The 25,103-nt window shown below is 47.0% G+C and overlaps 1 protein-coding gene across 1 annotated transcript in view; it reads left to right on the top strand.

Moving 5' to 3' along the window:
* Positions 1-13,185: 13,185 nt before the first annotated feature.
* SSUH2 (ssu-2 homolog) overlaps positions 13,186-25,103 on the top strand; it is a gene marked incomplete at both ends in the record, with an annotated part of 29,649 nt that continues 17,731 nt past the window's right edge. The window contains 4 exon segments of the mRNA XM_080625543.1: positions 13,186-13,300; positions 13,751-13,883; positions 16,545-16,597; positions 17,325-17,445. Coding sequence (XP_080481669.1) covers positions 13,186-13,300; positions 13,751-13,883; positions 16,545-16,597; positions 17,325-17,445 — 422 coding nt within the window.

The raw sequence follows: 25,103 nt of genomic DNA, 5'->3' as shown, positions 1-25,103 counted from the left end.
CAAATCAGTTGTTTATAGGCACTTTCATGTGAAGTAGTGTTGGGATAACCGGGCTCTGTTCTTCCCTCGTGTGTCCCTTTGGTTACGGCTGCTCTGAACTCTCTCCATGCAGTGCTGGCGATGGTTGGTGACAACTGGCTGTGCTGTGGGGGTGACACAGCAGGTGGTTGTGACTTACCCCTGGGTCAGCACCACACACTGCAACATTTGGGGGAAAAACCTCTTTGGTGGGGACTGTATATGAACCTCCATTAATGTTGAGTGTTCAAGAGATGCATGTGTCTGAGCTGTTCCTGAGCCTTATTTCTCTTCTGTTTCATGTGTGAAATTGCAAAGATGTGTGTGGTACCTCCAGCTGGGAAGTACTTTGGGGTTTGTGGTTGGGATGGAACATTGCCTCTAGCAAATGACACCCTCATCACTTTGTGAGAGCAGTGCAAGAAGGAGCACCCAAAAGAGCCATGCTGATGGCTCACAGGCAGACCCAGGTCTAGTGCTGCTGTGGGTGCGTCCTTTTCCCTTCCTTCTCCTGGGCATGCCTTCTGTGCTGGTACAATACAGCAGAAGTACGAAGGGGTAGAGAGGAAAGGATGTATGGCTCATTTCCCTATCTCAGATACCCCTAAGTCCAGCTCCTTGAAGGTATGTGAAGTGGGGTCCAAACACCCTCAAGCTTCTGGAGCTTAATCCTTCAGTGCCAAGTTATCATGATAAGCTTGGGTTTATTCTAAGTTGCACAGTCTGGTCTAGGAGTGCTTATTTGGATGAGGAAACATTGCCTGGGTAGCTCTAACATCAAGAAATAGTATTTCTTTGTGGACCTGAGTGGAAAAACCCAGAAGGGTGCAGTGTCCTGCTTGAGTCTTTGCCAGTGAAGTGAAAGTGGGAAACAAACCGAAGTCTGAAGTAGACCTTAACGTAAACAAACAAAACAAAAACTCTGGGCACAAATTGAGGATCATTATTGGAACATGCAATTTCTAGAATGCCTTTTTAAAGGACTATTACAGCAGGAAGCAAACAGCTACCATGGAATCTGAATTGTCAGATAAAAGCCTTCACGTATTGCAAGTCATACACCAGTAAAGTGGTGAAAGGAGTGAAGACTTTGGGGCTTTGAGCAGTCTGATCTAGTGGAAGGTGTCCCTGCCTGGATGAGCTTTAAGGTCCCTTCCAACCCAAACCATGTGGTTCTGTGATTAAGGAGGGCCCTGGAGGTGTCTATACAACTGTTGAGCATGTGAAAGGCCGCTTCAGAGCTAATGTGTTCAGCTGGCATGGGAGGGAGGTATTTTAACAGCAAAAGGCTGCCGCCTTCCAAAACCATCAGTGCTGACTTTATCAAACCTTTGTGGCTTGGTGCCTGGAGCTTTCAGTTTTGTTCCAGCCCTTTAAGTTGATATAATACAGTGCAAAAATGGGACTGTGTTCTTTCATTTGGCTGAGGTGTTGCGTGTCTCTCGGACATGGTAATTTTTCCTGAAAACTTGTGATGGTGGGGGCCTGGTTGAACATTCCTGCAGGTTGAAGGCTGCCAGACTGCTCTAACTCCTGCTCAAGGTGTTTTTTCAGGAGTCAGGATGGTACCTCAGTCTGCAAACTGTTTTTCTTGAGATTTCTGCTCTAGTGAAAGATGTGGTGATGCCCTGGTGTGTGATACATCCATGGCTAAAGCTGTGATGACTGCATCTTGTCCAAGACATACCCGGCTTCTCCTGTAGGGAGAGAAAAGGCAGAACTGGGGGTGGGAAAGTAACCATACAAACCCATGGGGTACTGCAAAAGTAAAGGAAGCACCCATGGAGAAGGGATGAACTCTGTGAAGGGTTGAGCATGGAGGTATGGGTTTAAATCTGGGCAGGTTGCTTCTGGAGGGGAGTGTCCATCACTGACCCTGTCCTGGCTGTGCTTCTCCCGGAGAAAGGATGCTGGAAAACCCTTCAGCAGCACCTGTTCGCTGTCCCTGGGTATCTCACTGGTGACTTGAGCCAAGGTGGCTTGGTTTGGTTCTGTTCCTTTGCCTTCCTGCTGGGTTAACAGGCACAGCTGCAGTGCTAAAAGGCACCAGCAGGCAGTGAGCTGCTGCCGCTGGTGGTAAACTGCGCCAAGAGCTGGTTGGCTGTAGAAGTATCTGGAACTTGGTTCAACGCAAGCTGCCTGTTGGTTTCTGCCCTTCGGTGGGGCTTTCAGGCTCACATGTGGTGACCCAGCCCTCTCCTCTTAGTGCCAGCACTGGCTCAGCAGCAGCAAGAGCCCAAACACAGCATGGGCTGGTGTTGCAAGTAAAAACTCCATGCTCCAAAGCTTAAGTCCTGCTCTGTCATGGCTGAATTCCTCTCTATCGAAGTTCTATAGCACCACTGCTGCCATGGCTGAGCACTTCAAAATAGACTGTGCAGGGTGGTTTTGCAAGGTAAGCTGTTTTCCCCTTACCCGGAGCTGAAGGCACATAACAGTACTGTGAGCAGAGGCGGTGTGCGTGAGTAACAGCTCTCTGATGGAAGAGCAGCACTTGCTTGGCTGGGCACCAGCACCCAATTTAGGAGCCACAGCTGCTCCTGGCAGTGCTGTCCCCTGACAGACGGAGCAGCGCTACGCAAGGTATTTGTTCTGCTGCATTTTCCTCCACCCATCCCGCTGGAAGGCTTTACACCAGGGCGGGGGTTGCTGTCCCCATGGTCAGGGGGGGCTCAGCCGGCTGCCCGGAGCCCCAAGGCTGTGGAGGGGATGGCAGCACGGTTGTGGGGTGCCACATGCACTCACCCCTGCTTTGCTGGGCCCTGCCCATCTCTGGTGTGGGATTTCTAACAGCGTGAGTCACTTGCTGTCTTTAGGCTTGGGCTGGTCCTTGCTGTCTGCACCAAGGCATGCGGCTTTGGTGTCCCAGGCGTGGGAGTAGGGGAATGTGGACCCACGTAGTGGTTAACGTGCAGTTAGTAAGAGTCAAGTAGCAAGGAGAGAGAGGAGGAATATTCTGTTGCACCCCAGATGCTATAAATAAACGTATTTCTGAGTACTTTAAGACTGTGAATGGGACACAATGTAAAAGCTGCTGGTGTGCAGAGGCTGCAGTGGGCTAACAGTAATATTGGTTTGTTATTAACTGATAACAACCAGAAGTTTAATTGCTAAGTACAGGTGATAAAACAATAGCAATTTCAGCAATTATTAATGCTCCCCTGAGGATGGTTATAGAATCATAGAATCACAGAATAGTTAGGGTTGGAAGAGACCTTAAGATCATCTAGTTCCAACCCCCCTGCCATGGGCAGGGACACCCCACACTAAACCATGCCACCCAAGGCCTCATCCAACCTGGTCTTGAACACCACCAAGGATGGAGCATTCACAACCTCCCTGGGCAACCCATTCCAGTGCCTCACCACCCTCTCAGTAAAGAATTTCTTCCTTATATCCAATCTAAACTTCCCCTGTTTAAGTTTGAACCCGTTACCCCTTGTCCTGTCACTACAGCCCCTGATGAAGAGTCCATCCCCAGCATCCTTGTAGGCCCCCTTCAGATACTGGAAGGCTGCTAGGAGGTCTCCATGCAGCCTTCTCTTCTCCAGGCTGAACAGCCCCAACTTTCTCAGCCTATCTCTATACAGGAGGTGCTCCACTCCCCTAATCATCCTCGTGGCCCTCCTCTGGACTTGTCCCAACAGTTCCATGTCCTTTTGATGTTGAGGACACCAGAACTGCACAAATACTCCAAGTGAGGTCTTACGAGAGCAGAGTAGAGGGGCAGGATCACCTCCTTTGACCTGCTGGTCACGCTCCTCTTGATGCAGCCCAGGATACGGTTGGCTTTCTGGGCTGCGAGCGCACACTGAAGCCGGCTCATGTTCATTTTCTCATCGACCAACACCCCCAAGTCCTTCTCTGCAGGGCTGCTCTGAATCTCTTCTCTGCCCAACCTGTAGCTGTGCCTGGGATTGCTCTGACCCAGGTGTAGGACCTTGCACTTGGCATGGTTAAACTTCATAAGGTTGGCATCAGCCCACCTCACAAGCGTGTCGAGGTCCCTCTGGATGGCATCCCTTCCCTCCAGCGTATCGACCGAACCACACAGCTTGGTGTCATCGGCAAACTTGCTGAGGGCGCACTCAATCCCACTGTCCATGTCACCGACAAAGATGTTGAACAAGACCGGTCCCAACACCGATCCCTGAGGGACATCACTCGTTACCGGTCTCCAGCCAGACATCGAGCCACTGACCACAACTCTTTGCGTGCGGCCATCCAGCCAGTTCTTTATCCACCGAGTGGTCCACCCATCAAATTGATGTCTCTCCAATTTAGAGATAAGGATGTTGTGTGAGAGACAGTGTGGAATGCTTTGCACAAGTCCAGGTAGGTATGCGTTGAAAGAATTTGCTGGCCATGCCTTGTCCTGTGGAGACCTTTTCCCAACCTGGTGATGCAAGAGATGCCAATAGACATTAATGTCTTGGCAGTGCCCTTCACTAGTACCAATAAGTGCAATAAATTAGTCTTGCCTTTCAATATAAAGTCCAGCTTTCATATAGCAAATGCATTCCTCTTTCCAAATGAGAGGCTTCTCCTTGCAGAGTTTTTCATGCATCAGCCTGCCCAGGTGAGTCCTAAGCTTCAGTTGTTCCTTTCATCATGTGAGTGCACCTACCCTCAGCCAGCCCTTGTCCATCTGTCCAGCATTAAGCATGAAGGAAGGGGATTCAGGAGCCCGTAGAAGGCTGGGCAGATGGAGTGTTCCTGCATGCATGGAGTACACCTGGGTGGTTTAAAACCCAGCTCCCTCCCTGGGTGCAGGAACCTGGGGTGCTCATGACCAGAAGATGGTTCTTACCCTCTAAATACTGTGTTGCTGGTGGCTACTGCACTGAGAAGCCTTTTTTGTTCACTTTGCTGCCATCAGGTTTTCCTGCTGTAAGAGGAGCTCATCTCAAATCTTTGTGCTGCGGCACTGGCAGAGGAGGAGGTACAGCTTAGCATCACTTAGGACATGTGGAAAACTCCACTGCTGCTGTTTAGGTTGGAGTGTTTTTCCTATGCTCCAAGTCCTTGAAGGCTTTGTCTCTCCTAGGAGAGTGGAAAGAGTTACAGGTGCTCGGAGCAGGATGCTGCTCCCTTGCCCACTCCTCTGTATATCCCAGGTGTCTGCAGGCACAAGGGAATCCAAGCCCAGCTGCACGCAAAATCTTTCATCTTGAGAACATTTGTTATAAAACCTTGTGACAGGTTTTGCTTTGCAGAAACAAATAGTTACTGTTGTGTCCCTGAGCAGCCTCATGTGTGATTTCAAGGGAGGTATTGCTTTTTGGTAAATAAATCATCAAAATCTGGACTGGCTGTGGGATTGAAGGATTGGTGCTATGAACTTAGAAGCCTTCTAGGGGTCAGATAAATAACCTGCAGTTTGGTCCCAGCAAGTGAAATGTATGTCTCTTGAGCAGAGAATAAAGCGGAAATAAAGCTCTCAGAAATCAAAGCTCCTATGAAAATAAATAGACCAGAATTGCAGTGAAGGGAATAGTAAAGAAATCAGGAGCTTTTGCTATTGAGTCCTCTGAGAGTGTGTGATTTGCTGTGGAAGAGAAGACAGCCAGGTATGAAGTGATCCTGGTAAATTAAGTGTTAGTTTAAAGCAGGAGGAATGACTCTGTGTAAGTCCTGACCTCAGGGGCTTTTAATCCTTTGGCTCAGTGTAAAGATGAGGGCAAATGAATATTTCAAGCAACTGGAAGTTGCCGCCAGATGGGAGTGAGGGTAAGAGATCAGCTCTGCCTTCACTGCTTGGAGCAGAGCTCTCCTTTCATCCTTTTTAAAAAGGCAAAACAAAACCCTTTTAGCTCTTCTGTCTGTTGCAGGTTAAAACTCAGTTTTAATGATCCATTCCCTAGTGTTACTCCTCCCTGAAAATGGGAACCTACAAGTGGTGCTGGTGCTGTGTGATCCTGTCTTTGTTTTCCCTTGCACATTGCCACTGTTGTGTTGCAAGTCAGAAGAAAGAGCTGGGTTTCCTTTGTGGCAGGAGAATGTGTGTGCAGGCTTGGTAATGCTGGGGATGAGGTTTGGTACAGATCTGCAAACCTGGCGATGGATCTGCAAATACCTGATCCTGTCCTTGTCTTCTTTTGTCGGCTGGAAAGCACCAACTGTGGGCAGTGACTTTGTGCCATCTGAAGTTTGCACCATGCAGCATCTGGAGTTTCATGTATGGAAACAATTATTAAACAAGTAGGATCAAAATGCACCAGAGAAGCAAAAGCCCCAGGTAAGAAAACTGTTTAATGTACACTCTTATTGGTGAACTTGAGAGCACTTGAGGGAATTACACATGCTTCCAAGTGAATGGGATGGGTCTTCTCCATCTGCCTCAAATTCAGATGCCTCTGTTTCTGCTCTCCCCTCTCTCAGAGGGACTGAAAACCAAGGTTCTCCTTGATTACAGGTGGTACCTTGCCCTTTTCCTGCCTGGATGTGCTCTATGATAGTGTGAAAGAGGAATCCAGTCTTGCTGGAGCTAATAGTGTCAGAGCCCTTGGATGAAGAGCCTTGCTCGAGACCAGTGCCTGCCTCCCTGCAAGTGGCTCAGGGTCTCTTGTATTTTGGCTAGTCCTTGCTCTTCAGTCCTCAGGTGCTAATGAGTACAGAAGGTACAGAGGGTAGGGGTTGAATGACATTACCTTTTCAGAGGCAGCTGGAGTAGGTGGCTGGCAAATACAAGTTTAAGTAGAAGCTCTGCCATGTTTAATATCAATTAAAATTAAATTTCACTAAGTACAGACATTCATTTATCATTCAAGTCATCATCGTTGTTTGTTTCAAATCAAAGTGTTTTGCCCTTTAAAAAAGAAAGTCTATGAATATCAAATTCATGCCCTCTGGATACACAACCACCTGATCTTTTTGCATTATTGTCTCTAAATGGTGGAATACAAGCTTGAAAACTTCTTCTTGGCAGGATGCAGCAGGCTGGGGCTGTAGAGTGGGTGCTTAGGGCAGGCAGGAGCTGCCACTCTGCAGATGTGAGCTGGGACTGTCCTGGTGGAAATCCTTTCCTTTATTTGTAGTGGAGCCTCTCAATGTGGAGTAGGTAGGGACAGCTCAGCTGTGAGACAAAGGATGTAAAGCTGCATTTCATCCTATGGGCTACAATCAGATACTTTCTTTTGCCTTTGATAATGAGCATTTATTAATTATGATCTGCATTGGAGCTATGAGCTTCTCTCACTTTGGGTTTATTTGCCCTGGATCTTTGGGATGTGCAGATGCTGTGGGCACACCAGCGGCAGCCAGGGCTGTTGGATCTGGACTGTTGGAATGATGTGCCCGAGGGCTGGGGAGATGGGGCTGCCCTCCAGCAGGGATGCAGCAGGTCAGTGGGAGACCTGGGGAGATGGTAACACAGTAAGACACCCCAGGTACTGAAGGGTTTCTGCTTTTAATACTGTGTTTAATGATACCAGTGCACTGGGTATCAAGTGAAACATCTACAACTGCATTTCTTGTTATGCAGCTCATCGGGCACTAATTGAGCCTGTAAGTAACTGCCAGCTCTTTCCCAATTCCCTCTTAATCACATTCTTCTGGCAGTGGGCAAAGGAATGTTAAAGATGTTGAACAAATGACTGTGTCCTGTATCAGATGAAAGCGAGAGCAGTGTGCTAGGTGCTGGGGGAGCTGGGACCCTTCTGTAATGACTCTGTGAGGCCTCTCTGTGGGGAATGCCCAAAGCCTACCATCTGCAGCCTGCCTGGCTCTGGGATGTGCTGTGTGTTGCAGGGCTGGGGTGTCTCCTGCTGCCCTGGTAGGGGCTCCAGCAGCAGGGTCTCACCAGCCCCTGTCAAGCTGGGCTCTGTGCAGAGCTGCTGCTGAACAGTGCCAAGCCTGCTCTGAGGAAAGACAGCTTCAAGCAGCTCATGGGATGTTGTTCCTCTTTGCTGAAGGCACAGGAGGACAGTTTGGGAGCAGCCCCCTTTATCTCGTATTTATATCTTCTCTTAATCTTGTCTTTTCTCTCACACCAGCTCTCTAAATTCCTGTGGATTTTCATTTTAAAATAGCCTCACTTGGCTTTTCCTTATCAAGTGAGAGTCTTTTCGTGATTTATCACTTGTGACATAACCAGTTGGGTACTCTGATAATCAGATTTAACTAGTTGGTGTGCTGTTGATTGGAATGAGGGTCTGAATTTGCCTTTGGCTATTGCTTATCCTGGTGGTGTTAGGTTTTATTTAATAAGAAACCATGTAGCAGTAGAATAATGCTTTCCCTTTCAGCAAAGAGAAACACAGCTCCAAGCTGCGAAGAACAGGAGCCAGGTAATGAGTGGAGGCACTGCCAGTGTACAGAAGATTGCAGTAATGGCTTAAAGGAGTGTTTTGCATCAAGCTACAGTGAATGCAATGAGAAGCCAGACAGTTAAAACTGTCTTGCTGGCAAGAAAACAGACCCAAATAGGGTATTTTCAACACAGGCTTAAGGTAATAAGAAAGTGAATGTGTTCAGTATATGCCCTGGGGAGGGCCCGTAAGAAGAGGGGCTAGTTGCTATCCTATGCTGCGCTCAGAGCTCAGAAGGGCTCACCCCAAGCTCCAAAGCCTCCTGTGGAACAGACATCCCTATGGCAATGCTAAGCACAGGGATTTGCAGCTTGCAATCCCGGGTGGGTTCGGGAGCCAGTCAGGCAAGCTGGATGTGCTCTCCTGTGGGAGCTGCTCTTCCCGGGCAGAGCCAGAACCAAGGGAGGCACAGGGATGGCAGGATGGGTTCTACCCCAGTTATGTCATTCTCTTCTGATCTCAGCCTGTCTTGGGTGCAGGGGCCAGCACGCTTCTCCACCAGCACCTTTCTGCTGCCCAGCAATCCCATGAGGATCCAGGTTGTTGGGATGCGGCAGAGGTGAGGCTGGGAGCAGAAGCCCTGCTACTTTATTGGTGTATTTTTAGGAATGGCTGATTCTGCTATTCCCTGTATCGTTCAGCTTCGCTGCGCAGCACCTATTGCCAAAATTATACACAGCTCAACCGGAGCAGCAGTTGTGAAAGTAAACACATGCTTCCATGACAGCCCAGGGCAGCTGTTTCGGCAGGAGCTGGCTGGTGTAAGTGGTGTTCAGGGATGGCAAGGCCAAGTCACACTCATGTTCCCAGCCCCATCAGTTGAAGCAGGAGTGTTCAGCGGGTGTGCATGTAGGAGAGCTGGGATCAGTACTGGTTGTCATGTGAGCCTTGATGTGATGGTGGAGCCTGGCTGCAGTGGCCAGTTCCCATCATTGATAGGCCTGGGGTCCTTCCTCATCCTGCAGCCCCGAGCTGCTGCAGTGCAGAGGAGCCCCCGTTGTGCTGTAAGGAGAGACCATAAATACACTTCTGGTTGTGCTCCTTCATGAGCACGGGCCATGCTGCAGCAGCAGGAGCCCAGTGACTGTCCTGGGCTCCATGGGGGAGGGTGGGAGAACAGAACTGTGGCACATCTCCTTGTAGCCTGTCCTCTTGTTATACACTCCAGTGTAAAAGAGGGAACATGGTTTAAAGACAGGGGCTCAGAAGCCCAGTCTTTCTTTGAAAGCACAAAGGCTAAGTTGGGCTTTGAGTAAAACACTGCATGAAGTGTTTGTGTGAGGCAGCCAATGCTGGAGTGCAGAGAGCAATGCCTGTTACCACTCATAAATAAGAAAAGATGATGCTGTTAGGATGATGTCATGGCAAAGATGAGCAGAGGGAGTTTTGCAGTGTTGATCAATATTGCTTGCCTGTGGCATGTCCAGGAGGCTTCTAATGCCTATGGATAAAATTCTTTCAGGCCCTCAAGGGGTGGGTTAACCTCTGAATAACCCAGTGCAGGATATAGATGCCTATTTCTAGCACTGTGAGCTTTGCACGTGAAAGGTTTCAGCTGCTCTTCCCTGCCCTGTTCTTGTTCTGATCTATTGTGGCACTCCTCTGTCCTGCAGTGGCTGTCTGAAAGTTAAGTACTGGTGTGGACTCAGGCTCCAATGTAACTGCTGACCATTTTCCCCCCAAAATAGCAATTTTAGAACTAAGTTTGATGCTCAAGCAGCGTTCCTGTGGCACCAGTGAGTTGGCTGGCAGGGTTTGGGGGGGGTCCCTGCAGGTAGCATAAGCCCTGAAGTGGCAGTGGGGTTACTTTAAGCCAGAAGAAAAGATGACAAGCTTGTGAGCACCTAATATCCCAGCTTAGTATGCTGGCAGATGCTAAAAAACAGTGCTAAAGAGATGGCAAATATAGTAACATGAAAAGAGAGTTTATCATCTCCCTGTCCTCCGGGTGAATGTTTCATCTATAGCATTGCACGTGGCACTGTGCAACTAGAAACATGCTCTCTGCTCAGATAAAGTATATATAAAACCAGTGGACAAGATCTGTAGGGTTTGAGCGATCTCTCAACCCTTAAAGTCTTTGTCAAAAGTGTCTTTCTGTTCCACAACAGATCAGACTGTCAGAAATGGATAGGTGTTCGATTGTGCTCAGGACCAAGTCACTTTTCTGTTCCCTCCGGGGCTTTAGCAGGATAATATACATGTTGGGCTTCTTCACTATTGATGCCTCATGTGGGCATCTCAAGCTGGTGAGCTGTTCTCCAGGGCTGCTAACCGCAGGCTGCAGCCTCTGGGACAAAACTTAAACCTGAGCATCTCCTGCTGTACGATAAAGACTCTATGGCAAGAAAGCCAGGCGCAGACCTTAGCATGCCAAGAGACAACATTTTCAGAGCTTCAGTATAGTTCATGACTTTAAGTCTGATTTACAGCTGGGGAGATGGGCTTCTGAGCGGAAATGGAAGCCCAGTGGTTATGGCTAGAACTCCATGTCAGTTTTGTTCTAATTCTTTGCCCTTGATAAATGACAGCATTTACAGTTATTTTCTTTTGATCTTGCCATTTCATCCATCAGTGCTGTATGTCCTTGCAGCCTGCCCTCCAGCTTTGAAGACTCTAAAACCCACTGACACTTGCCTTTCCCCTTTGCTGTTGCTGGCAGTGGCACGCTGCTTCAGAAGGTGCAGCCAGAGACACGTTTACACAGTATGGAAAACGGGACTTGGGCTCCAGAACGTGTCCCTGCAGGTAATTCCTGGGGCTGCTCCTGAAGTGTGACCACCAGTGCTGGCTGATGAGAGTCATGGACTCCTCAGCTCAGGGTGCTGCTTTCAGGCTGCCCATTCTAAGGCTTTGCTTGGCTTTAATTTTGCTTTACCAAGCCTGTCTCTGCTGGACAGAAGATGGTACCTTGCAGGGCTAAGCTGGATTCCCAATCCAGGTGCCTTCCTTCTATGCAGCCCCCACTGATACAAAGTCCATTACCACCAGCAGATACTGAATAACACTGAGAGGAAGCATTACTACCTTTTTTTCCTGCTGGACCTTATTTATTGAAAGCAAAATAAATCACTGTCCTGGACAAATATTATGACATTTCATTATTCACACCAAGCGTGATAAGTGAGCTGTTTTAGGGACCATGGTACATGATTTATTTAGCTTGGATGTGGATATAAATCCAGCCTTTAGAGGAAGCATTGTAACTGTGTAGGAATGCGGATGCTCTCACATCCACTGGAACATAATCAGTACTTATTACCTGATTTGTGGTGTTTTAATGTAAACAGGGCAACCAAAGCTGTTTGTAAGATCTTATAGGAAACAGGTGATTTCACCAGTGTCTAAGGAGAGCTGAAAAGTGAAAGGCATGTATCTGATCTTAAACAGAATTTCCCTTCTTCATTTAAAGAGAAACATTTCTTCAGTGCATAATGTTATTGATTACTATGGTTAGGATAAAAGGAAGAAATAGAAGTAATACTCTTTCTTCCATTGCCTTTATCTTACGGAAAACTCCTGGGGATTTCAGCTTGGACTGTCCATCTCCTTAGAACAAAACCTGTGGATAAGTGTGTGTTGGGGTTGAGGGGAGGCTGCAGCTGGAGCTACATCCCTCCTGGTATGTTGACAGTGCAGGTCAGGGTGCTTCCCCTCATCCCACTGGCTTTACATAAGGTGCTTGGCTGGGCACAGCTTTCCAAGGAGCACCTCTCTCCAGGTCCCTGCTGTGGTGGGATGGGGCACAGAGCTGTCTATATCCCAGCTGGATAGAGTTGCTCCTTCTAGGACTTACTTTTGTGTCTAAGTTCAAATCTTACTTCAAGCTTCAGAGCCTGGGATGCTTTCCTAGGCCTCCAAGACTGATAGCTGCTCTATACAGCAAGCTATACTCTATTAAAAGAAACATTTTTAGCTGCAAGACAAGATGTTGAAGGCTGGGAAAACTATAATAGGTTTTTCTTTGCTATTATGAAAGAGCCAAATCCTGTGAGGTGCTGGTGTACCTGCCATGGTTACAATCGTTTGCAGTCTATAACCCCAACTGGGTTAGCCTATATGGTGATCTGTGTGCCTGTTCAGTTTGATGCTGAAGCTTTCCAAGAGTTAACACTGGGCTGCTTGTATTTTTGTGAGTGTTGGCTGGCTAGGGTTATTTATGACAGCAGAAGTAAATGAGTTAATATTCATAGATGCCTGCTGACTATATAATGTAAATCATGAATGGCTGTGACAGCATCCCTTGTTCAAACCACAGCATGGCAGTTGCTTAGATGGGGCTGGACTGTCTTTGTGCGCAAACATAAGCTTTTGGAAGAGTGCTGCCACTGCCTTCAGCAGTGCAAGAGCAGGTCTGTGCTGGTCACAGTGATACAGTCCTTGGTGCACGCCTTGGTAGTTAAGGTGACCCTTTATCTCTTGAGCTGTGGTGGCAGCTGGACAATGCAGATCATCAGCAGACAAGAGACTTCTGGGCTATTGAATCTGGACCTGAGTGGCTTTCCTGGCATCACAAAGTGATCTTTAAGGCTGATTTCAAATCTAGAGGTTGTTATGCAAAGTGGCATGAAGACAGCTATTAAAAAGCTGTACAAGTGTATGCTGGCTCTGTGGCCAGCCCACCACAGTCCGAGCACAGTGGAGTGGGTACAAGACCCTGCCTGATCTTGTACCCCCACCTTTGATGTGACAAAGGATGCGGGGAGAAGGTTGGCAGCAGTGAAGGCAAAGGACGGTATAATTGCCTTTACTATAGCGCACATCGGGCAGGTCCACTGTAGAAGAGCCATTGCTTTGTGAGGGTTTCCAAGAGGAGTGTTGACACCTGGATGTGGCTGGGTTGCAGGGATGTGGTGACATGTCCACTTCAGGACTGAAGGTCTGGGGTGGAGGCAGTGTCTGGATGGCCCTGTTTGTGCTGGACAAGGAAGGAAGAATGGGGGTGCTTGTGGGGGCTGAAGGAGCAGCTGCGAGTGAGCCACACTGAAGTTAAGGCAAAAGGTGGCCAAAAATAGAGTACAAGAAAATGGGTAGACAAGGATATAATAGATAGAAGGAAAAAGTAGAAGGAAGTTTAACAAGATCCCAGTTAAGTCAGGATCAAAAGGGATTATATTTGTGCAAATCCCTCATTGGAACTGGTATCCATATGTGGAAGAAAGAAATACTGCTTTTCTCCTTCCATACACTATTTCTGGTGCTCTCTAAAGTCATGCCCCAAGACTTGCTGGTATTTCATGAAGAAAATGCTCAGTCTTTAGGGCAAGCAGTGCCAGAGTCCAGAAAAATAGACACTGTAATAGCCGTGTGATTAAATAAATGTTATTCTTTCCCTTGTTTTTATAATAAGAAAAAGAATTTGGTGAGAAAACTGTATCACTTTAAAGACTGACATCTTCCATCGCTTAAACTCTGTTACATAGATATGGAGAGGGGAAAGTCGCACATCCCTGAAGAAAACAAGCCAAGCATGTCAGAGCCTCCAAAGTGTCACAATGCAGCTGGTGGAGAGCTGTACGGGGGCCCTTGTGCCTTGGTCACCTATGTCATGGAGAGGTGATGCTATGTCTCTTTGCTGAAAGGGGCAGGTGAGTCCTTGTTCTGGCAAAGGCGAACTCAGTGAGTTGGGATTCAACAACTCAGCTTGGTAGTGGAGAGCTGAAAAGTCCAGGGGTGCCCACAGTCACCTCCATGGCTGACCTGCGTGTCCTGAAGAAGTGTCAGCAGGAGTCAATAGCAAGATCAACCAGCCCTTGTCCCTTGGCGGTAAAATGTAGCCTGAAGCCCTGCTGTTACTGTTGATTTGGAGCCGTTTCTTGGAAAAGCCAAAATTATTCCTCCTCAGGACACAGTGGTTATAAGCAGAAGGGCAACGTTTTCCAACAGTTTTTTTCCCAGGCAAATATAAATACACATGTGGATATTTTGTGTGCCCATGTCTGTTTTGCCATGTTCTTGGCTGCAAATGCCCTTCCCGCACCAAAACAGAGCAATCAAAAATCCCATTTTGACATTTTGAGCTCAATTTTTGCCAATGATATTGTGCGGATGCTTTGAGGACTGGTGCATGGGAGAAAGAGGTCACTTGGTCTATTTGCACGTCTGTTATGAGCAAGGCAGAATATAACAGAGTTAAATGTGCTGGGGAAGAGCTGGGTATTAGGAGGAACAGGTCCAGTGGTGAGGATGGAGGATGGTGACAGTTCTCCTTGTTAGAGATTGAGCTTGTGGGGCTGAATGGTGATAGAGGTGTATGGCACTTGTAAAGCTGAATGGGAGCCCTCTTGCTATGCTAAGTGAGGTGAAATGCAGGTACACAGCCAGTGGGGAATTGTGCTTCTGAGGCTTTCTCACCATACACTGAAGTTACTTGTCTTTGATGACAGACACAGCTCCCATTTTGGATGAGGAAGCAATGTCTGCTCCACATGCAAAGGACGAGAACAGCTGCTGAGCTGCATTGATCTGCAAGTGCCAAGCCAAGGCTAACAATAAATGTTAAATCTCAGGTGGGTCTTACAATGGAAGCAAATCCTTCCTTTCCCTAGTAAATGTGCCATTAAATAAACCCACAAGCACAAGAGGAGCAGGAAGTGTTGGTGTTCCTTTTAGGGACTGTGTGAAGCTTTTAAGTGCAGTCATAGCAGAGCTGTGCTGCTCAGATGTGCGGTGCAAGTTCCCATCTCCAAGGTTTGCTTGCGTCCTGCGTAGTGCAAGTGGTGGTGCCAGGGCTGCATGGCTGCTGAGGGTCCATCTCTTTCACTTCCACAGTCTTCACTGCATGTGCTTCCCCCTGGCTCTCCCATTATCTTTTATTATAACAAGGGTATTTGTTACTTGCCTGCAGCTCCAGGCAGCTTCAGGTTTCTGTTTGGGAGCCCACCTCACACATCTTGCAGTTTGGATACAAGTTCATAAAGTGGCTGGAGCTGAAGCAAAGCTCATGGATTGCTCTGTGCTACTTTGGATTAAACTCTAAGCCATCCTCCTTTTAGTGCTATAGCTTTTGAGGCTGTATGTTTTTATTGCTTGGTAACCCGTGTAAAATGGCTGTAAAATGAAAATAAGAACAGTAACACTCTGAGGCTTTGAGCCCGACACTGGAAGCAGAGCTGGAATCTGCTGCAATAGCTTCCAGTTTTCAGCACTACTGGCCTTCAGATTGTCATTAAAAAGCAGAAACTTGATGGCAAAGTGTCCACCCTGGGAAATCCAGGAGAAGAAGTGGGGAAAGGTGCTAACCTGGATTACTGGGATTGGTGGTGTCCTTGCAGCATGAAAATTGGGAGGGAAATCATGGAGTGGTTTGGGTTGAGAGGTATTTTGAAGACCAACCCCCCTGCCATGGGCAGGGACACCTTCCACTAGAGCAGGCTGCTTCAAGCCCTGTCCAACCTGGCCTTGAGCACTGCCAGGGATGGGGCAGCCACAACTCTATCAGACCCTACTGGGCTTCCTTTCCTAACCTAGGTGGCTGCAAGTATGGCTTTGTTCCTTTAGGAAGAATAGTATTTCAAAAAATATACAGAAGACCTAAGCTCTGGGGTTACTGAGAAGCTCTTCAAAGCAGTTGTTGGATTGGAGATGCTCTGAGATGAGCAGTGCCTGGTAGTGAGGCTGTGCTTATTAATGCTTAAAACAACATAGCTACAGGTCTGGGGACAGAACAATTTGTGTAGCCTGAGGTGAAGCTTACAAAGAATTTGAACTGTCAAAAGGAGAAAAGGGCATTTGAAAACATAATGCTCTGCTTTCCCAGTTACTTGTATAACTAAATCAGCTAACTCATGTGTCATCTACAGTCCAATTCTCCTTTTATAGTAAAAACAAATATTGGAGGGACTCGGGGCCAAATGCTGCTTTTTTTGTCAATCTACACTGTTGGCATGGTTTCCAGTGCTGCTGAGCTATCACGTCTTGACCAGAGGCAGGAGGAGTGGTGCTGGTTTGCACCTTTTGGAGCTGGGCTGCATCACCACTAGCTTCCAGGGAAGACTTCGGGCATCCTCAGCACCGTCAGTCCCCAGTGTTCAAAGCATGTTCCAGAGACTTCCTTCTTTAAAATGTCATTAATGGACTATAACAAATGAGCTGATGCCAACTGCTATGTTATATTAATGCTAAACCTAATGATTGGGTGTTTTCCACTTGGTTTAGAAAGCAAAGTTGTGATGGTGGGGAAACCAGATGTAAGCCCTCCAACTTTATGTTGAACAGTTTAAATGAGACGGTGGTTGCTGCAGGAGCTCTAGAAATTGCGAATGTTCAGAGTAAGGAGTAAGAGTTTGAACTTTCTGCTGTGTAGCACTCTTATGAAATAGTCTTTATTCTTCAAAAGCTTTTGTAGAGTCTTTAAAGTAGTTGAAAAGAATAGTTCATAAAGGTGACTGAAGAACAGATGTGCTCCTCAGAGCTTTGAATAAAAAAGTAAATGCTGGTAACAGATATGCCAGCCTTAAATATTTCATCAAATTGGAATAATTTAACTAGAACTTTGTTTTGGATCAATATAGTATGGGAGACTGTAGAGCTGGACATGGGGAATTTTGATGCTATCAAAATATTTCAAACCTTGATTTAGAAACAGTTTTCCATTTCAGGGTACAGTATTTTGTACTTTACATAATACAAAGTGAAAAGCCTAAATATGACTGACATTTTCTTTTCCTGGAGTCTAGAGGGCTTGTTTTAGTTCAGAAAGAAGCCAAACTTTCACGTTATGTGTTTTTCTAAACAGACATGAGGACCTGGGGTTCTGACTGGCTCCAGAGGTCAGGAGGACTGCACATCCTCTGTCTGTACCTGCATGCCTGAGCAATGTCAGGTGTGTTACCTAAACCTCTGCAGAGGGCAGACAGCCCTGATGTGGTTATGGGTGAGCACCGCAAAACTTTCAAAACAAGGAATGCTTCAATATAATTCTTTGAAGCATGGAGCGGATTTATGCTCTTGGTTACTTTTTCCATGATAATTCCATGGCATTGAGGTTGTCTGTAGGGGTAACAAGTAGCTCAGGAGAGCTACGGGCAGAAAAAGGTTTGGTTATCATAAGCAGTACCAGGAGGGTGATGCTGCCTTCCAGCAACGAGTTCCGTTCCCGGACAGACAGCACCATCTAGTGAGAACCGGTTTCGGAAGCATCCTCTCCTGCCCGGCCACGGCTCCGGTTTTCCTTGGGGAAAGCTGGATCTGGTGTGTTTGCTTCCTGAAGAAAACAGCCAGACTTTGCCGGGGATTCCTCACATTTCCTAAGAGCAGGCAGTGGAGCATCCCGGCTTCTGCCTGCCTGGGCAGTGGGTAGCAGATGGCTGGATGTTTCAGGCTCACTAGAAGGGGATGAAGAGAGAGAAGGAAGAGAAGGAAAGCTGACAGCAGTACTGTGGGAATGTGTTGCTTACCTTTGTCCCTTAAGAAACTGGGCTGGCTGTGCAGTTATGCAGGCAGCAAAAGAGAAGCAAGTGACCCTCTGAAGGGCAATAATTCCAGTCTCTAACCTTCTACAGGTGTGTCTGCAGGCTGGCACAGTGGACATGAGCGCTGCAGTTTGAGCTGCTCCATTGAAGCAGAGGAGCGTCTGCATCTGAGGATGGTCCTTTTAGAGGCCCCAGTATCCTGGAGGTCCCCTGTTTTTGCACATGTGCCTCTGTCCCATTGCCCTCCACAAGCAGGTTGTCAGAAAACATTTTCTGCACTCAAAACTGCAGCAGTGGAGCAACACACTTCCTCACCTGGCCTGGTGCTTCCAGCCCCAAGCATCAACACAAGATGTTAATTTCTCAAGGCAATTCCAGCTATATCCTTGTGCAGTGATGGAGGAAGAGTTGCTCAGGTGAGACTTTCAGCTGTATGAATTTATCTTTGGGGGAAAAGTGCATGGCTGAAAATACCAGGGAGGAGATGATGCATCCTCAATCCAGAGTGCAGGCAGGGAGGGTGGCTGTCTTACAGCGCAACCTGGGGGTTTATTTCAATAAAGCACTTGGAGAAAACTTGTTAATCTTTCATAGTTGGGGTTTAAAATGGAGAAAATACTTGGTTTTTGGAAAGCTGGGTGGAGCTGGGAATGTCAATAAAGTTGCTGCTTTTTGTGGCACATAAAGATGCTTTGTGTGCTTGAGTCAGTTACAAGGTGTTTTCACCAAGACCTCCTGTTTTCATGGATTTTATTGCTTGCGAGAATAAAATCTGGTTTGGATTAAATAGCAGAGATTTATTTCCTCTTCAAGTGTGAGAAGGAAGTAGCTCTGAAAGTGACAGCCATAACTTCAAATATGGTTGTTGAACATGTTTGTAAAATACCCGCTTTTGAGGAGGGTTGTATTTTCACTTGGATGGAGCTGTTGCCCCATTGTGAACCCACAAAACAAAGGGATTTTGAAGAAGGGATTCTGTTATGTGCTGACCCATTTAATTCAAAAAGATCTGTAACATATAGTTCATATAAAAGCTGCATCTAATAACCACGTTGCTAGAGTGCTCCCCACACTTCTTATGCAATAGTGTGGCATTTCACTTGCAGGGATGCTTAAACACCATATGAACACGTCTGCATACTGGATAATATCCTTTAGTTTAACCCTTAAACACTTCAAATAATTCTACTTAATAAAATAGTTTGATTTCCTCTATAGGCAAAATTGTTGCATTTACAGATGTGGGTTAATTTATTATGCAATTAGTTCTAAAAGCATTTCAGAGTTTGAGACTCAAGCAGTTAGTCTGTGCAATGATGTAAATCAGTGCATCTCAATTGAAGCCTGTATTGACTTGGTCCTAATCCAGATTTAATGCTTCTTGTTTCTTAAACAGTTTCTTTGGTCCTTTTTTGTAGATGTTCCAAGATATTTTTTCCCAGTCAATCAGGAGGAAATATAAATCCAGGCTTCATCCCCAGTTATCTCTTGGTCTTTTTAGCAGCCTGAGTAAGCATTTTGCCACTCACATTAACTCAGTGGAAGAAGACCATCTCTTCTTGCTAATGGCAAGCCACCCTGCCTTTGGAGTGGAAGAGGAGAATTTTGTTCTTGCCCCTCCTAACATCAGCAGTTCAGGATGGCAGCTGGCACACTGGGTACCTCAAACACTCTGTGGTAAGAATCTGTAAGCAGGAAAAAGATGGATTACACATCTATGCAGAGGGAACAGAAAATCTGAGAATGATTTTGTGAGGCTTTGTCTCCAAGAGACAAATCTGGAGGGAACCAAACTCATCAGTTCCACTGCTCATGGAGATGCATTTGCTTTCCTTCGTTTCCCCTTCATCACAGATCACTTTCTCCTTATTTCCTTTGCCGAGATTCATTATCCCCTCAAGAGTGCTCTTGCTCTGAAGGGGAGAACAGGTTGATCTAAAGTGTCCCCACCCTACCTGCCTGCCTCCACAATGGTTTGATTTGTGATGGCTTATGTATGCATTTTCTGAGCAGGAGCAAGCATCTGGTGAGCTATGGGAACCTGGGCCCCTGCTTCTCCTCCCTCTGACAAGCCAGGTATGGGCAATGCTTTGAGCTTTCCAGGGGACTGATGAAGCCTCACTCTCCAGAGTGGCCGCTCAGGTTAGCTCTGCTGTGCCTATTGTCAACTTGATCTACTGATGGGCGATAGAGTGCCAGTTTGCTGGCGCTGCTGCCTGGCACTGTGCCCTGAAAGGTGACAACATGAAATTCAGGTTTTGCCTCAGAGGCAGATGTCAGGGCATCCTCTCTTCCATGATCAGGTTTCCCAAGTGCTGGGAGTTGAGACTTGCCAGGAGAAGGGATCACCATGCTCAAGCTGCCTGTGCCCCTGTGGTCCAGGCAGCAGCCATACCCATGGCATGGGGCTGGTGCTGCTGCTGTGGCTCTGCATGGCCAAGGTAGATTCAGCGCTGGGCCAGTGTCCAGCCAGGAGGGGACACAGGGTACACCACTGGGAACTGGGAAAAGTCTGAGAATCACAGAATAGTTAGGGATGGAAAGGACCTTAAGATCATCTGGTTCCAACCCCCTGAATGTGACCTGGAGCAGAGTGAAACAAAGAGTTTGCTGGGTGGGTGCTGCAGACATTGAGTAAACTGAGTGTTTCTTCTAAACAGTAGAGTTTTTAGAGCTGATGTTTCCTGCCAACAAAGGGCTGTGCTGTTGGCACTGGGCTCTGCCCTGTCGTACTGGAGCAAAGGGTGCTGCGCTATGGAGTAAAGCAGGATATGAGATACAGCAGTGACTTTATTACAGATTAGGAGGAGAGGGCTGATTCACAGCAGACTGTTTTCTGAGTGAGTCTGAAATTGGTGAGGAGATTGCTCACCACCAAGGTAACTTAGTTGGGCAATTGATTTTGATAAAAGAGCGCTGAGCTGGACAAATCTGCCTGAAAGAATCCCCCTGCAAGATCGCTTTCAGATCCATTTCTTTTTCTTGTCTATCTCCTACTTCAAAGCAATGGATGAGATGAGAAAGCTGAGAAGGCAGGCAGCCTGGGACTTGCCTTTGTTCTCTGCTGCCTTTCCTTTCATTTGATCCTACCCACCAACCTGACATGCTGCAGCCCCTCTATGGTCTCTGTGTCTGCTGAGGCTGCTGCCAGGGTCAGACCGTCTGAGGATGGCCTGGTTAGCTCTTGACAGCACAGTGTGCATTGTGGTGGGCAGTGACACCAATGTGGCATCACTGATCTGCCTGCAAGGGGCTGAATGTGGGCTTTGGGCTTGTGGCCAGCCTGGCAGTGAGGAGATCTGAGCCATCATGTCCTGAGCCTGCCCTGGCTGTAGTCTATGGACCTCCTGTGGGATGAGGGTTTGGCAGCATCCCGGTATTCCTGCTGCAACTGCCAGACCACACATTCATTTTAAAACCACTGGACTATTATATTCAGTTCTGTATTTTTGGATAAGTATCTGCTATATGTACCTATTTTGACAGAGTTATTTTTGCTCATTAGAACAACCATTTTTTGGTGTACTGTTATTTATTGCTTCTTCCCTTCATGACTTAATGATAAGAAAAGATAACTCTGGTTCTGGCAGGAAGCTTTGTTTTTCTGCTTGAATTAATGATAGTATTTGAATAGCTTCAGATAAAGTATTAGCCCTTGGTTTTGGCAAAAAGCTGTTTTTACTGCTTGAAATAGTCTGGAGTATGCATTTTGAATGGGCATGTTGCCATTAAAAATTATTTGTACCCACCTAACTGAACAAAGCCCAGCTATTTTTACTCCTGGGATAAAGCAAGGCAGAAAAATGCATCCTAACTGGGATTTAAGTGAACATGGCTCATCTGGAGAGAGCACCTGGCCAGTTCCTCCTGTTCCCATTCAATGCTGGTTTACCATGGGCCAGAGAATCCTTGGGCAGGTATTCCAGCAGACACCTATACTGAAGGAGAGGCTCTTCCAACCAGTGCAATCCTCCTCCTGTGCTAGATCTGAGGAAGCGTTTGGGTTACATGGCTGTTCTTAGCCCTCTCTACTGGGTGGTTTGAGTCTCCTGCTCTTCTTGATCCATGATGGCCTGCAGAACACGGTTACAATGAGCTGGGTTCAATGGTGTTTGCCGATGAGCCATGGCAAAGGGTGCCATTTGTGTCTTCCAGCTCCATGCCTATTGAGTGACTGCCCTGTTCCATCTGCTTGGCTTCCAGGGCTGTCCCAACTGTTCCAGAGACAGTTGTGCCCCACGCTTCCCTGGGATCTCATGGGATTGTTCCAGATATTGTCTTCATTGTGAGAGAGAACAAAACTTGGCTTTAAAAGGACTTTGAAAAAATTGGAACTTTAATGCAGGATGGTGAGAAAAGCTTCCTCTGCTTCAAGAGGAGAAAACTACTGTATGTCTCTGAGTGCAGAGGAAAGTGTGAGGGAAGAGACAAATCATTGTACAGCAGCTGGAGAACTGAAGGTGATGGGGCTGATTCAAAACCTATGGATCTCTTGGTTAGAGTTAAATCAGTCCCCATCTTCTTTGAGAAAAAACAAGACCCGATTTATACTGGATTGAGTCAAAACTACTAATGCCTTAAACTGAAAACATGGTCGTGTAGTAAAACTGTTCCACATGGCTATTCAAGGAAATAGAGCATTTGGAAACATCAAAGGCACCTCAATAGAGTTAGAAATGCAGTTAGGCTTTCCTGGTGGTTTTGGACAGAGGTGGATTGCTGTGCTGGTGTCTTTTTGTACAGGTTGCACAGAGATGGAAAGGTAAAGCAATAATGTCAATAGTGAGGTTTCAGTGCTGATGGCTGGAGTAGAGTGTCAGGACGTGCCTGAAGGTCCATCATGTGAGTGATGTTGAGGAGGTGCTGATAAGGACTAATACAAATCAGTTTCCCACAGAAAGTGCTTCTCTTGTATCTGTAAATATTATTTTAGTTACCTGTCCATCTGTAGCCAGCTCAGCTTTTAGCTTTTTAGGGTAAACAAGCATCTAGAAAGGTCATCTTTTTGATGCTGAGTTTGGATGGGAAGCGGTTTTTCAGCTGTTTGGAGGAGTTGGTTTCAGTGCAAGCATGGAGATGTCTGGCAGTGGGAATGACTTGTCTCTGGAACAGATGGGCCAGGGAGAAGGTAATAGCACCTCACCCCAGCTGGGTGCAGGTACCCTGCCAGGCATCTTCCTGGGAGAGCTGCCTGAATAATCAATCCATATGACCAGTAATGGTGAAATGCTCACTGGACTAGATGGTTTTAAACAAAGTGTGCCTGAGCAAGTGCTGTGATGGGTGATCAGCACCCTGCTGACAGGATGGGCTTGATCTTGTTCATCCTGGAGAGCTGTCCAAGCTCACTCAAATACAGCCTCTGGGCAGCACATGCAGTTGAGGTCTGATTCTCTGGGTCAAATTATACATGAGGAATTGCCCTTGTTGGTGGCAGTGGTGCTCAGTCCCAGGAGCCTTGCAGAGCTCCAGCTGGCAGAGAAGACCTTGCCCCATGTTGCAGTCCCTGTACTGCCAGTCCCCATCATCCAAGCAGCAGAACAGGCACCCGGGCAGGCAGAGATGGACCAAGCAGCACAAGCAAATAGGGGGTAGCAGGAAGCACTCAGTATGGGGATGGTGGCTGCAGAGGGTACCAGGTCATATGTGGTCTCCTCCTGCTAACAGTGTGAAGATCTTGCAGAGCCATAGCAAGGGCATTTGGAGTTCTGTTGTCCAGGGCAAGCTGCATGCTGCTCTCCACTTCCAGCAATCAAGTGCTTGGCTGGATATGGGAGGCTTATTGTGAGGGTGAAACTGAGGCTTTTAATGCAGATGGAGAAGAGGGCTGGCAGGGGAAGCACCTGGATCACTAAATTGAAGTCCTAGAACAGATGTGTGTATGTTGGCTGTACAGAGATAAATCACAGCATCTGCTGAGTTCTGCTTCCCTGTGTGTGGCCATGCATGCAGCTACTGCTCTCTTGTGCTTCTCAAAAGAGGTGGTGTTCAGAAATTTGACCTCAGCAATTATAAATGAAAGAATTATGTTTTTATTAATATCTTCTTATTCTTTCCTGTCTTTCTGCGTATAGAGTACCTGTGTTTTCTGTGGAGGAAGTGGTAGATATACTAATGATAATGACATTTATAGTGATTGCCCACGCTATAAAGATGAGGATGGGTGAGGTAAGAAAAACCCAAATGCCAGTCCAAATGGCAGCTTGGTTACCAGGATCTCATTTTTTTTTTCTCTGACAATGGAGGTCAGCAAATAGATGCTACCTGCAGCCCCAGCTAAATGAAGACTGCGCAGCGGTGTAAGTGGGGTCAAAAAGCCTGATTCTAATAGAAGATTATGGCACATGTGCTGAGCTTGCAATGAGCTTTACAAATACAGAAAAAGCCTTGGGATGTGGTGGCTTGGTAACAGGATCCTTTGTGAGAGCTGGCTTTACAGCCACCCTGTGCAGATTGTTATTGACTGATTATGCCATTTTAATGCTTGATTTCCCCAATCAAAAGAAATCTGTAAATCTGCTCTTCCCGCTGCAGGGACATTCGGTAAGCAGGATGTAGGGATTTTTTTCCCCTCTTCAGTGTTATTACCCAAAACCACTCTGGTTTGCTCAGCTCACCTCTCTTCCCACCCATTGCCGTGTGGTGCCTGTGAGCTGCAGTGGCAGAGGGATGCAAGGCTGCACACCAGGAGTGCTTCCCCTGTGCCACTGCTGTGTTAAGACTGCTTACCCCAAACACCCAAATTCACATGGTTTTTCCTTGCGTAGGTGCTTTTCCTGCCATGGGGAGGGCCGGGCACCTTGTTGACGGGGCAGCATGAAGGGCTGCTTGCTTTGCCACTCAGACTGTAACTTGGTAAGCGGGAGCCAAATGAAGCTGTGCTGGGCAGCTATTTCTGCTGCTGGATTTTATTGGTTGAAGTCCTGCCTGCTGGCAGCAGCGCTGACCCATGTGTCTATTGGTTTGCTTGTGGCCATAGTGAGGAGCTGCCTATCCCTTGCTAAGCCACTGACTCCCTCCAAGCTTTAACAACTCCTTTAAAACTTACTGTATCCTTCCGCAAGTGATACTTGCCTACCTTTCAGAAACAGTACCCGGACATTCCCTCTGCTCTGATCCTCAGCTGTAACTGCTGGGATGAGCAACAGCTCTTTCATAGACAGCTACAGCCAGGTCACATTTCCAATTGCCTGTGATAATCCCCAAATCCCATTGTTTAATGCTCTTAAGCATAACCCATTATCCTATTCCACAGAATCAAGGTTTTCCTTTGCTGCTTTAATTTTTGAGCTTGTTTTTCCAGTGAAAGGAGACAATTTAGGAGCAATGTTATCATGATCTATCAGGCTGTTTGGCGCAGCTT

The sequence above is a fragment of the Psittacula echo genome (genome assembly GCF_963264785.1).
Source record: "Psittacula echo genome assembly, chromosome: 9".
Lineage (NCBI taxonomy): Eukaryota > Metazoa > Chordata > Aves > Psittaciformes > Psittacidae > Psittacula > Psittacula echo.
Note: the sequence above shows the minus strand (reverse complement) of the source record. Positions and strands in the feature narration are given on the sequence as shown.